General features: G+C 36.7%; 1 protein-coding gene across 5 annotated transcripts in view; it reads right to left on the bottom strand.

The window, feature by feature from the left end:
- LOC110022007 (histone-lysine N-methyltransferase, H3 lysine-9 specific SUVH6-like) overlaps positions 1-5,249 on the bottom strand; it is a 31,631-nt gene extending 26,382 nt beyond the window's left edge. For 4 of the 5 annotated variants that reach the window (XM_020720781.1, XM_020720788.1, XM_020720773.1 and 1 more), the window contains exon 1: positions 1,739-5,249. In XM_020720781.1, the coding sequence (XP_020576440.1) occupies positions 1,852-4,956 (3,105 nt within the window). In that variant the 5' untranslated portion in view covers positions 4,957-5,249 and the 3' untranslated portion in view covers positions 1,739-1,851. Of the gene's footprint in view, positions 1-433; positions 528-1,738 lie in introns of all 5 variants that reach the window. The other variant, XM_020720797.1, reaches the window with a different exon arrangement.
- Between the last annotated feature and the right edge of the window lie 7,521 nt (positions 5,250-12,770).

The following is a 12,770-nucleotide window of genomic DNA, read 5'->3' as shown; positions in this document are numbered from 1 at the left end:
TAGAATGATGCATTGATCTTATACATAAATGAATACATTTCTAACAATATATAACGGTTTGCATCGCACAAAGGATTCATTTTGTTGCCAAAGATGCATGCTTTACAAAGAGAATTTTATTTTCGCTCAGTTTAAATATGAAAAAAAAAAAACTCAACTTTACGAGATTTATAAGATGTTTGCAAAGTTATAAAATTCAGTTTAATTTCTAGCTTATCCAACTGAATTATGAAATATAATAAACTCATTGTATCACAGAACATGTTTTCTATCCTTATGCAATCAAATAAGACCTAAAAATTTGAATATTGTGCAAATAATTATGTAAGAAAAAACAAATCCCTTATGGATGAAGATAATAATGAAAATCAAAATCATCAATCTTATTCCAAACAAATCAAATAATTGTGCCTGCACATAATTTTAATTTTACCTGAACAAGCAACTGCCGATAAAAAATCCATGGTAGTCAATATATGAAATGCTCCAGTCAGTAATGAACAATGCTTGATAATAACCACATAAAACTGGAAATTTCAGGACTTTAGTCCAAACACAGATTTAAAATTTCAAAATAAAGATGAAGATCAATTACTTAATTTGCATTTTGTAACCAAAAAGCCCGGAACACATTAGACGGAAATAGATTGCAAAAATGTGAACATTTTCCAATTCATAGGCAGAGTTTGAAGCTAAAGATCAATATTTGTATGTTAAAATAGTTGCTTAGACAAATGCATCAACATAAACTATTAATCGAGAGAGTAATTAAAAAAGAACTTATATAAATTTCATTACTAGGGACTAGAAAAAACAAAACTCAAATTGTTGTTGAATGCATGCTAAATCTCGATCTAAAAACAGTAAATCATATTGATCAAATCATGTTAGAACAACAACAACAAAGCCTCAAATTGTTTTATTAAATACAACTTTTTTTCTTTTAAAAAACATCGACCATCTGATGATCCAGTTAGGAGAATAGATGTTTTAGATTTGACTTATACTAAGAAAGATGGAAGTAGACCTAGAAAGACCCGGGCATGTTGTGTGAGAACTGATCTAAATTTATTAGAATTAAATGAAAATATGGCACTCAAAGACACAATGCAAGAAAATGATTCATGTAGCCGACCCCACTTAGTGGGAGTAGACCTAGAAAGACCCGGGCATGTTGTGTGAGAACTGATCTAAATTTATTAGAATTAAATGAAAATATGGCACTCAAAGACACAATGCAAGAAAATGATTCATGTAGCCGACCCCACTTAGTGGGGCAAAGGATTGTTATCGTTATTGTTATTGTTATTGTTTCTGTCTTTTGGAGAAGTTTACAACACGCCACACAATTCTTATGTATTTAAATATCTAACGCCTAAAATTTGATATTTACACTTATAACACCATATTGTCATAAACATATGCATGAAAACTTTTATTAAAAGGTAGTGATGGTGATATTTTTTATGTGATGTTAAAGATATGGATGGAATGCATGTAAACATGAATGTTTACGTGTTAGATATGTAAATACATAAACATGAGAATGATGTGGTATGTATGTAGATACCCTTTTTTGTGTTTCTTTTATTTAAAACTAAGCTTAGTTCATAAAAACAACTATTACAGCATCCAAACCAGAAAAGACGCATAAATAAAACAAGATTCACAAGGGCAATGATGACAATGAATTCTCATCATCATGTAGACAAAGATAAGCATATAATTAAGAACTTACCTCTTCAGCTTCATCATGAAGACTGTAACCCTAAGTACATACTCGAGAACGATGATTCCGCATGATTAGTTTTGCAGCTTCACACCAGCATAGGAAAACACAGAAAGACAATCTCAGTAAAGCCTGCCGCGACATTCAGGGGAGCCACAATGGCAAGCCTTCTGCTTTACATTTCCTTCAGAATCACGAACTTCATCTATCGCATAGTTGTAGTGATAAGTTAGCTCCTGCAGTGGCGGAATATTATCCATAGCAAAGAACATTATGTGAGGAATCCTCTTGTCATCATGGTCATATAAAACATTCTGAGCATACAGATTAGGAGAGCAGCTATGGTTAATAAATCTCCCAATGTTCCCATAGTCTGCTGCATCAATAGTAAAGCCAACATTTTCCACAGTATCACAAGCAGAACGTGATTGCAGTTCGGGAATAAGATTCGGAAGATCTTCCCACAAAGATCGATCATCATAATTATGGCCAATGTCAAAAAGATATTCATCATTTGTTCTCTGTTCAGCCTCACTGTCTCGCAGCAACTCTCCTAGATATGCACAGATAAAGCTGCCAGACGAAATAGATTTCAGGGATCGAACACCCCAACCTCGACCTCTGGTCTTAAAGACCTCCAATGGCATTCGAATACCATGCTGGACGACACGGTTATGGCACGAGGGAGGGCACTTGCACGAAGGACCACACTCATAAATGAGTGGCTTTGCTTGAACGATAGCCCCACTGAAGTTGTATGGTATTTCCCCACCATTTTTGACAGCGCATGCGCAATTCACAGAATCCAAGCAGCCATGGATGCAACCACAACCTCTTGGAGGTGTTCTAACAAAACCCAAAGGGTAAATGTTCTTTGTGATATACTTGAAAGGATTTGGCAGGTCGGTGTCAATTGTATTAACCACCGAGATGGGAAGCTTCTCCTTTCCCTGGGTTATGTCTTTAACACAGAGACCTTCACGGATTCTTAACTTCGTCGACCTTTTGATTTCTTTGAAGGCGAGTTCTGGTTGTCCGGGCTTCCTTTTCAACTGGAACTTGAAGACATTAAAGCCATGAGAGCCTCTCTCCCTCCAGTATGATTCAACATGATACAATCCAGCATAGGTGAAGGTTGAGACTAGTTTTCCCTTCGCATCAAAGGGATCTCCTTTCTCTTTAAAACCGAGAATCACCCTTACCGGTGTTTGAGCTTCGATGCTGTTCTTTAATGCAAGGTTGCCACGCTCTAGCTTTTGATCTTCTGGTTGCTTGTCTCCGGCAGATGTTCCGCCTGAACCGGAATATATTAAGACATCGGAACCATCCACATCATCGTCATATCCTCCGGAAGCGACGATGCTGACGGCCACAAGCATCTTATTCTGCTTCATACTATCTATGCCGCCCTGAAATAGACGGTGAAGGCCAATCAAGGAGAGCTCCACCCTGTAATGGAATTCATCACCAACTTCGACTCCATGGACATGACCCAAAACAGGTTCACCGTTGCTCACCCATTCACCGTTATCTTTGAGCAGTTTAAAAGCCTGCAGATCAATCCTATTGATTTTACCCAACTTTTTTGAACGAGACTCCTCTACTTGCAGAAGTTTGCGGCATATAAGCTGAAAAATTCTCAAAACTCGCTTAACTCGGTGTCGCGCCAATTCTTGTTCCTTATCAACACTTTTCTGACTGAATTTGAATGGAACAGATGGGGTCATGGTGAGAATAGATTTAATAGGTTTTCTAAATGTGTTGAGTTTTTTCCTGCCCTGTCCTGCATCAATATCCTCAATAAAGCCTTTGCTCTTCTGTTGCAGAGAAGGCAAAACCTTTGAAGCAGAGTTCCTTCCTACCAAATCCTTCTCCTTTACTTTCGGTTTTGGAAAAACGGAACCAGAAGAGCCAACTGCCGCAAATTTCCTTGAATTCCTTGAGGAACAATGTTCAGCATCCAAGAGAGCCTGAATAACCATTCTCTCCCCATACGCTTCCAGAGAATCATCACCTTCAACTGAAATGTGTTCTTTATAGTCATTCTCTGCCAAAAACTTTCTCTTTAAACAATCATTAACTCTTTGGGCAATCTCACTCGCTTTAACCAAATCTTTTCCAACCAATGACTTGCCATCTCCATCCAATAATTTGCTTCCAATTTTAGCTTTCAAAGCTCCATGTGAAGAACTACCGACATTTTCTTTGATTTGAATGTTCTTGTAGGCTTGATCGCCTCTGCAACCTCCTAGCGTCTTATCAGACAAAGAGCGATCAAAGATCGAGTTCGATCCCAATTTCAATGAGGATTTTATGTGAACATGACCGATATTGCCTTGAGTTCCGCTGCCATAGAAATTCTTGTTAGTGTTTGATCTGACCAAAATACTTTTACCAGACACTTTTACTTCCTCTTTTGTTGTATCAAAATCGTTTCTGTCCTCAGCCCTCACAGAGCTATACTCCATTGTTAAGAGCTTCGCCATAGACTTCTCATGATACGAGTGTTTTTCCGAATGTGCTATTCTTGCAGGTTTATCGATCACTACTGACTGCTTCACCAAAACCATATTCTTCATGGGATGCATCTTATTTTCAGATTGAACCGATGCAGAACACCCTGGCAATTCTTGCTGTTTTAAATCAGCGTGCTTCTTCTCCCCTTCGAAAATTTTGCGTTTAATAGAAGAAACCTGGGGCCTGAATCCAGTCTCAGAATGAATTCCTTTATCAGTTTCGAGAATTACCTTAATATCATCATTCTTTTTCGCTTGTTCTTCAACTATTTCAGTATCCGCAACCCTAATAGTACTGTCACCCGCTAAATGCTTGCTTACTTCATCTACATTCTTCCCCGCCAATTTTTTACTGATACTGTCAGAATTTGGCCCGCATCCAGGAGGAAATTGTCGGAATGGAAATACTTTCCTCCTCTTTGGGGCTCCATAAAGCTTCGAATAACAGTGCCCATTCCCAAACTCGGATAACTCTGAGCACCCCGTCACTGATTGCCGCACTTCAAGTTTCCCATTCTCCGAATTGGCGACTAATTTACTTTCAGAGTCGGTGACCTCACCATTCTCAAACACCACCGGAGAAGATCTTTCTCCCACAGGTGTACTACAAGATTTCACTTCTTTAGGACCGCATCCCCGGGGGAAATGGCGGACGGCGAAGACCTTCCGCTGCTTGTACCTTGGCGGAGCTTCCGATGAAACGGAAACCATCGGGGAGATTCAATCTCCCATGACAAATGCAAGCCAAAACCCTACAATTGACATGGCACGTGGGGCAGAAAAAGCAACTAACCGTATGCGGGGCATAGCTTAGAGTGACAATACTGGCCGAAGCTTCGGCGGCGGAGAAAGTAGCTAGTTTCCGGCAAAGGAGCGACGATGAAACTCCATTAATGACTAAAGAAGATCGAACGAGAGGTTTTTTTATAGGGTTTGCGTTGGCTCTGCTCAGTAAAAACTCTCACACATCACCCACTCATGGGGAGCTTCATCTTATAGTTCCATTTAATAGGAGGTATTGGCGGGGATCAGAAAATGATTAGTGTAAGCTATTTACTTGTGCACCATAATTTTTTTATGATATAATTTTTTTATGATTTTCATAATCTACCTCTAAACTTACTTTTTTTTTTTTTTTTGCATTTATCGATTTACAAATAATGAAAGCACGAATTGTGTAATTCTGAAGAAATAAAATCCTCTATAATTTCGTGGACTCAGGTAATTTGTAGAACCACGTAAATCTGTGTATATTTATCTTGTGGCATTTTTTTTTTCGTTCTAATTTTTTTGTTTATTGTCTTTGTTTTTCACAACAATTGATATCAGTGTCAATATTTGGATCTGAGAAAAAATGATGGCTGGAGACGAAGTGAATGTATCAGAGATTGAGAAATTTGATGGCACGAATTTTGGTTACTGGATGATGCAGATAGAGGTCTATCTTTATGAGAAAAAATTTTATCTTCTGTTAGTGAGAAAGAAACAATAAAAGATAGATGAGAATAAATGAAACTTGTTGAATCAATAAGTTTTTGGGGTTATTCAATTAACTCTGTCGAGATATGTTGCACACAACGTCATCAAGAAAAAAACAGCTGCATATCTTATGACAGTTTTGTCAAATATGTATGAAAGTCATCAACGAATAATAAGTTGCATCTAATGAAAAAGTTATTCAACTTAACAATGACAGATGATACTTCTATTGCACAACATCTGAATGATTTTAATATTATGACAAATTAATTATTGTCTGCTGAAATTGAATTTAATGATGAGATACGTGCACTGATCTTGTTGGCTTCATTATCAAATAGCTGGAAAGACATGGGGATGGTTGTTAGCAATTTTGCAGGTAAATCTAAGTTGAAATATGATGATATTCGTGATTTGATTTTGTCTAAGCAGGTGCGCAGGAAAGATTCTGATGAGATCTCAGGTTCGGGTTCAGCATTAAAGGTTCATTCTAGAGGGAGATCACTGGACAAAACTCAAACAGAGGAGATAAAATCAAAGCACGAAGGCAAGAGTAAGTCAAAGTCTAGTCAGCAAGCAACCTGTTTGAATTGTGGGAAAGCTAAACACAAAAAGAAGAACTAAAAAAATCTTAAGAAACAGAGAACGTCAGTACTTATATTGTAACTAAGGAAGTGTGTAATGCAGTATTACTGACAGTTCACAATTCTGTTGATGATTGTATAATAGATTCAGGGGCTTATTTTCATACATCTTCCTACGAGAAGTTAAATCAAAATTATGTTACAGTGACTTTGAGAATGTATATATGGTTGATGCAGAACCTTTAAACGTGATGGGGATAGGAGACGTTGACATTGCACTCCCTGACAATAGCAGATATACTTTGCAAAAGGTCGGACACATTCCTGAGTTGAAGAATAACCTCATTTTTGTTGGGCGGTTTGAGAAGGACGGTCATTTAGTAATGTTCTCGGATAGCTTCTGGAATGTTACAAAATGGACACTTGTACTGGCTCGGGCCAAAAAAACTACTACATTGAATATGACAGCTAGTTTAATTAACTGTGTTGATACTACCGCTGCATAGAGCGCAACTGATTTGTGGCGTTGCAGACTCGGCCACATGAGTCATAGGGATCTAAAAGAACTTCAATCAAGAGGCAAGCTACGAGAACTTAAGTCAGTTGATCTCAGCATGTGTGAGAGTCAACTCACGGGAAAATAGAAGAAAGTCAATTTCTTGAAAAGCGACAAAGCACCAAAGGCAGAAAAACTATAACTTGTACACATAAATGTGTGAGGATCTCCTCCAGTGCTATCTCTTGGAGGCTCTCATTACTATGTCGCATTCATTGATGATCAAAGCAAGAAGGTATGGGTTTTTTTATTTTAGCATAAATTTGATGTATTTATTGTGTTTAAAACTTGGAAGGTCATGGTTGAGACAGGCTTAAAACTAAAATATTTGATTTCTGACAATGATGGTGAGTACATTGATGGTGGGTTCAAAGAGTATTGTGCAGCTCATGGAATCATGATGGAGAAGACCATTCTGGGGACACCACAATAAAATGGAGTTGCAAAACATATGAATAGGACCATTAATGATCGAGTTAGAAGCATGGGATTGCATGACAAACTACCATAAACTTTTCAGGTGGATGTAGTCACCACTACAGTTTACCTAATCAATAGGGGGTCATCCGTTTCCTTAAACTATAAATTGCCTGAGAAGGTCTGAAGTGGGAAAGATTTCAAAATTTTTCACCTTAAGATTTTTTGTTGTCTTTCTTATGTTCTTATTAATCCTGAGGTTTGTGGAAAGTTTGAGACTAAGTCAGAGAAATGTTATTTTATTGGCTATGGTGACGAGCCATATGGTTATAGTTTATGGGATGATCCAGATTTGAAGATTATAAGAAGCAGGAATTTTTAATGAGAATAGCATATATAAGGACAAGTCCAATACAATTTCTGTAGTGGCTCCTTAGAAATCTGAGATGGTAAGGTTTGATAGTTTACCATAGGTCACAGTGCTAGTCACTAATGGAGGTGACGAGGAGAGTGGGTCTGGGGCACTTATTCATATTGTTCCACAGTCAGTTTTAAAGTCGTCCACCCCTACAGCTACAGTTTACAAGTCAATCAGGAATAAACGTTCTCCACAACGTTTCTCACCAACCTTAAACTACATTTTGTTGACATATGGGGGAGATCCATATAGTTATGAAAAAATCTTGCAAGATAAAAACTCGAGCAAGTGGGAGCTGACCATGAAAGAGGAGATGGATTCTTTGTCAGGGAATCAGACTTAAGACTTGACAAAACTTCCACTACAGAAGAAGGCCTTACAAAATAAGTGGGTGTACTCGGTGAAAACTGAGTATGATGACAGTAAGAGGGACAAGGCTAGATTTGTTGTAAAAGGCTTTCAGCAGAAGTAAAACAATGATTACTTTGAGATTTTTTCTCTTATGGTGAACCTCACAACCATCAGAATGTTATTATTTATGGTTGTTACCGAAGATTTATTTTTTTAGTAGTTAGATGTGAAGACAGACTTTCTTTATAGAGATCTTGAAGAAGACATCTGCATGCACCAGGCCAACGAGTTCGTGGTGCAGGAAAAGGAAGATTGAGTTTGCAGACTGAACAAGACTTGTATGGCCTAAAGCAAGCTCTTTGACAACAAAAAATTTGATTATTTTATGCAAAATGCAGAGTACACCAGATGTCATGCAGATCATTATTTTTATGTTAGACATTTTTACGATTCTTATATTATTCTATTGTTGTATGTGAATGCCATGTTTGTTGCAGGGGCTAGTGTTTATGAGATCAATAATCTGAATAAGCAGATGTTAGAGCACTTTACAATGAAGGATTTGGGAGCTACAAAGAAAATCCTTTGCACGAGAATTGTCATAGATAGAGTCAGAGACATGTTGACTTTCACAGACAGAGTATGTGAAAAAGGTACTCAGCAGGTTTAATATGAATAAGGTCACACCAGTTGGCACACCATTGGGCAGTCATTTCAAACTCAGTAAGAATCAGTCACCCAAGTAAGAGGAGAAATGAAACCACATGAGTATGGTTACTTAAGCCTCTGTTATTGGTTCACTTATGTATGATATGGTTTGCATAACAATGAATATTGCTAATGCAGTGGGAGTTGTGAGCAGATACATGAGTAACCCAGAAAAAGAACATTGGGAAGTTGTAAAGTGAATTTTGAGATGCCTAAAAGGCTCTTCAGACACCTATCGATGTTTCTCATAAAATAGTTTAGAGGTACTGGTCTACGTTGATGTTATCTAGCTGGAGAGATTGACAGCATAATGAGTACTATGGAGTATGTTTATACTCTTGGTGACACTGCGGTATCATAGGGATCTAACCTATAGAAAATAGTTTCTTTGTCTACTATTGAGGCTGAGTATATTGAAAGTCAGAGACTGCAGAGAAGATGATATGGCTACAAAGTTTCTTAGAAGAATTGGGTAAGGAGGTTCAAAGTGGTACTCTCTACAGTAATACTCAGAGCGTCATATTCCTTGTCAGGAACCCAGTATTTCAATTCAAGACCAAGCACATGCAGGTCAGGGACCACTTCATACAATCATTGTTAGATAACAGACAATTGACACTTGAGAAAATTTGTGTATACTAATATGTTGATTGAGGATGTTACACTTAATAAGCTGAAGTTGCTCAACTTCGCTGGCCTTCTAGCTTAAACACAAATACTTTGAGCTGCAAAGGTGAAGAATATCATGATTGAGGAAAAGGTTAGTACTATCAACGGAAGATGCAGTCACTGGACGATACAACTAGTGTCATGATCTCCAAGTGAGAGAATTATTGTGTTTTGTGGATTCCGATCCACAACATCTAAATTGGGCAGATTTTATATCTATGGAATGTATCTTAATGTATTTGATTTTCTATATTTTGCTTCCTTATGTGTTTTCTCCCGCTCCCACCTCCTGTTTTTAGTGTATTGGTTTCAGGATCCCAGCTTCCAGCAGTTCCACAGAAGAAGAAAAAGGCACGAAATGCTTCGGCGGTTCCCTTTTTTTGGCTTCGATGTTTTGTCAACGGGAAGAGGAAGGAATCGCAAGCTTCTGCTCTCCTGCTCCTCAGTCGCTCGGTAATCGCGAACATAGGCTACGGTCTGCTTGGTCGGAGGAGGGAAAAACAACTTCAATTGCGATTGCATTGAATCCCATGCATCTGCCCCTTTGTGCGTTCTTAGGCGTTGTGGCTTCGGATGGATAGAAAAAGAGAACTTGAGGAGAGAGAGAGAGAGAGTCTGAGGAAGATAGAGATCTTTCTTCTAACCGTCGAGGCAATCGATATCATGTAATCCTTAAGAAATAAAATCATTTGCTCCTTAAGAAATAAAATCGTTTGCAACTTCATGAACATAGATAATTTATTGAACCACGTTAATCTCTGTGCTTGCTTATCTTATTGCAATTTTTTTTTTCGTTCTAGTTTTTCGCTTTATTGCTGCTGTTTTTCACAACAATACAAATATTAAAAATATAAAAAAGAAAATCTAAATCTCGAATATCTTCTCCCATGAATAGGGTTCTCCAACTTACCGAGTGGAACCTGTTAAAATTATCAACAAATGAGTTTAACAAATCAAACTCAGTAAATAACTATTATTTATTAAAATATAAATAGCAAGGACTTGGGGTATGTAACATGATCACCAGAATGAGATGGTATTCTATGTATATTAGCATAATGTATAATAAAAGGAGACTTACATATTTATAAATACGAGTGAATTGAACTCGTATACTTTTTATGTAAATATTTATGTCATAGCATCAGGTGTGTTTATATGTATGTGATTTATCAACCTTTTAATATTACTTGATAATATACAAATGAAATAACTATATATAATTGCATTTACATATACTCTATTTTTACAACTCTCTAAAATGAAAGGTGTGCCCTAATCCTATAAAAATTCAAATATTTTTTTTAAAACACATCTATCGGTTAATCATGGCAAATAATTTGATGCTAACATAATAATATTGTAATACCATGCATATTTCAAGAAACATACTACCATGAGGTAATTGTACATTAATTTATCTCTTGAAGTATTGTGTTTTCATTCTTATTTAACAAGATTTAAATTTTTTTGTAGGTTCTTTGTAGTATTTTACAAATTATATGAGTTGAATGAATGTCGTAGAGCTAAAACACTAAGCCGCAAAGGAGTTGGATCGGCATAACCACGCCAAAGTGCGGTGTAATTATGTTGGGCTTGATGTTGACCCGACATTGTTATGCCAACCTTCAATGTAGTTTCCTTGGGTTTCTCTTCCTCTTTCTATGAGGAGAAACTCCTAGAGTTATTTTCCTTAGAATATTTGAGAGGCCTTACATGAAAGACAAAGATTGAGGGTTGTGTATGAGAGAGATTGTATAGTGCTTTCATTGTATGATAAATATTTGATTGATTGCAGAGAACAGTCGACTTTTTTGGTAAGTTTGTGTATTATCTTTTATTGGGATCTCCAATGCAGTTGTAAAATTTTTTACTTTTTTTAGCGCTTATCTTGTAGCCAATCCTCTTTTATGCTCCTGTGATGTAAAGATGATACTTTTCTTGATGTTTTTCTCCATGATTTTTTTTGTTTTCACCATGTACATTGTTAGCATCTATTTTGACGTAACACATGCAGAACATCCATTCTAAGTGATACGGGACTGTATTGACTATTGAGATCATACACGGCTTATCGTGACTCAAGGATCATACGTATAACACACATATGACATACCAACACAATTTATGTATTTTTGATGTTTTGAAAACAAGTCTTTTATGTTTTGAAAACAAAGATAAGAAAAAAAACAAACACTATTTTTGGGTTTCTTATATATTTTTTGTTAAAAAAAAAATAGAAAGTGAACCCAAACAACACATAAGTAGCTCTTGTTAGATTCGTTCATCAAGCAAATGAAAGAAACACAAACAATTATTGTGCACTCGATATATAAACGAGCCGAATGTGATCAAAGATTTGTTCGTTCGTGTTCGACTTAAAATAATAAAATTGTATGTGTGTGAGTCTATTTATTTATTTGTATGTATGTATGCATGTATATATATATATATATATGTATGTATGCATGTATGTATGTATGTATGCATGCATGTGTATGTGTATGTGTGTATGTACGTATGTATGTATGTCTATGTGAACCCCTAGCCGCCCTTATGTGCCTAATTATTCGAGAACTGCCCTCACTACCGGTAAATTGACCAGAGGGGTATTAGAACTCGTGATCTGTCAGAACTTGCTACCTTCAAAGAGGCTGCTCTACCTCACGGTTGGTGGCACATATGTATGTATGTGTGTGTATGTGTGTGCAAGCGTATTCTTTTTAGGTAATTTAATTAACTTATTAAGAAAATAGAGTAAAGTAAAAATGTATTAAATTCAATTGAAATGAATATTTTAATATAAATAATAATATTTAAATCTTGCTCCTACCCTTAACTTTATATGTTTGTGTGACTTGGGTTGCAAAAATAACTTGTTTGTCACAAACAACTATTGTTAGACTCGTTGAGCAAATGAGTTGAACACGAACAAATGTATTGGCCTTGATGTATAAATGGGTTGAACACGAATCGTGGTATTTTTTAATGAGTCGAACATGAACCAAGCCTAAGCTCACTAATGACCCAAATATGAACTTAGTTAGTTTCACATGACCCCATGCCACATTCAAGGATAATGACATCCCCATCGATGTCATTATGCTAAGATTTTTTCCTTTTTGACTCGGGATAAAGCCAAGATGTGTCTGGCCTCCTAAGCATCAGGATCCATCACCACATGTACTGAGGGTATGTTTGGGCAGCTGCATATTATTTATTGCAGATTATCCTGACAATCTGATAATCTGCATATTGTCCTGATAAGTTTATTGGTTGTTTGGGGAAACTTATTTAGAACAGCTTATTTGCAGTTATTTCTCGATAAATGACCATTCTTTCC

The sequence above is a fragment of the Phalaenopsis equestris genome, unplaced genomic scaffold, assembly GCF_001263595.1.
Source record: "Phalaenopsis equestris unplaced genomic scaffold, ASM126359v1 Scaffold000002, whole genome shotgun sequence".
NCBI lineage: Eukaryota > Viridiplantae > Streptophyta > Magnoliopsida > Asparagales > Orchidaceae > Phalaenopsis > Phalaenopsis equestris.
This window is presented reverse-complemented; position numbering and strand designations above follow the sequence as displayed.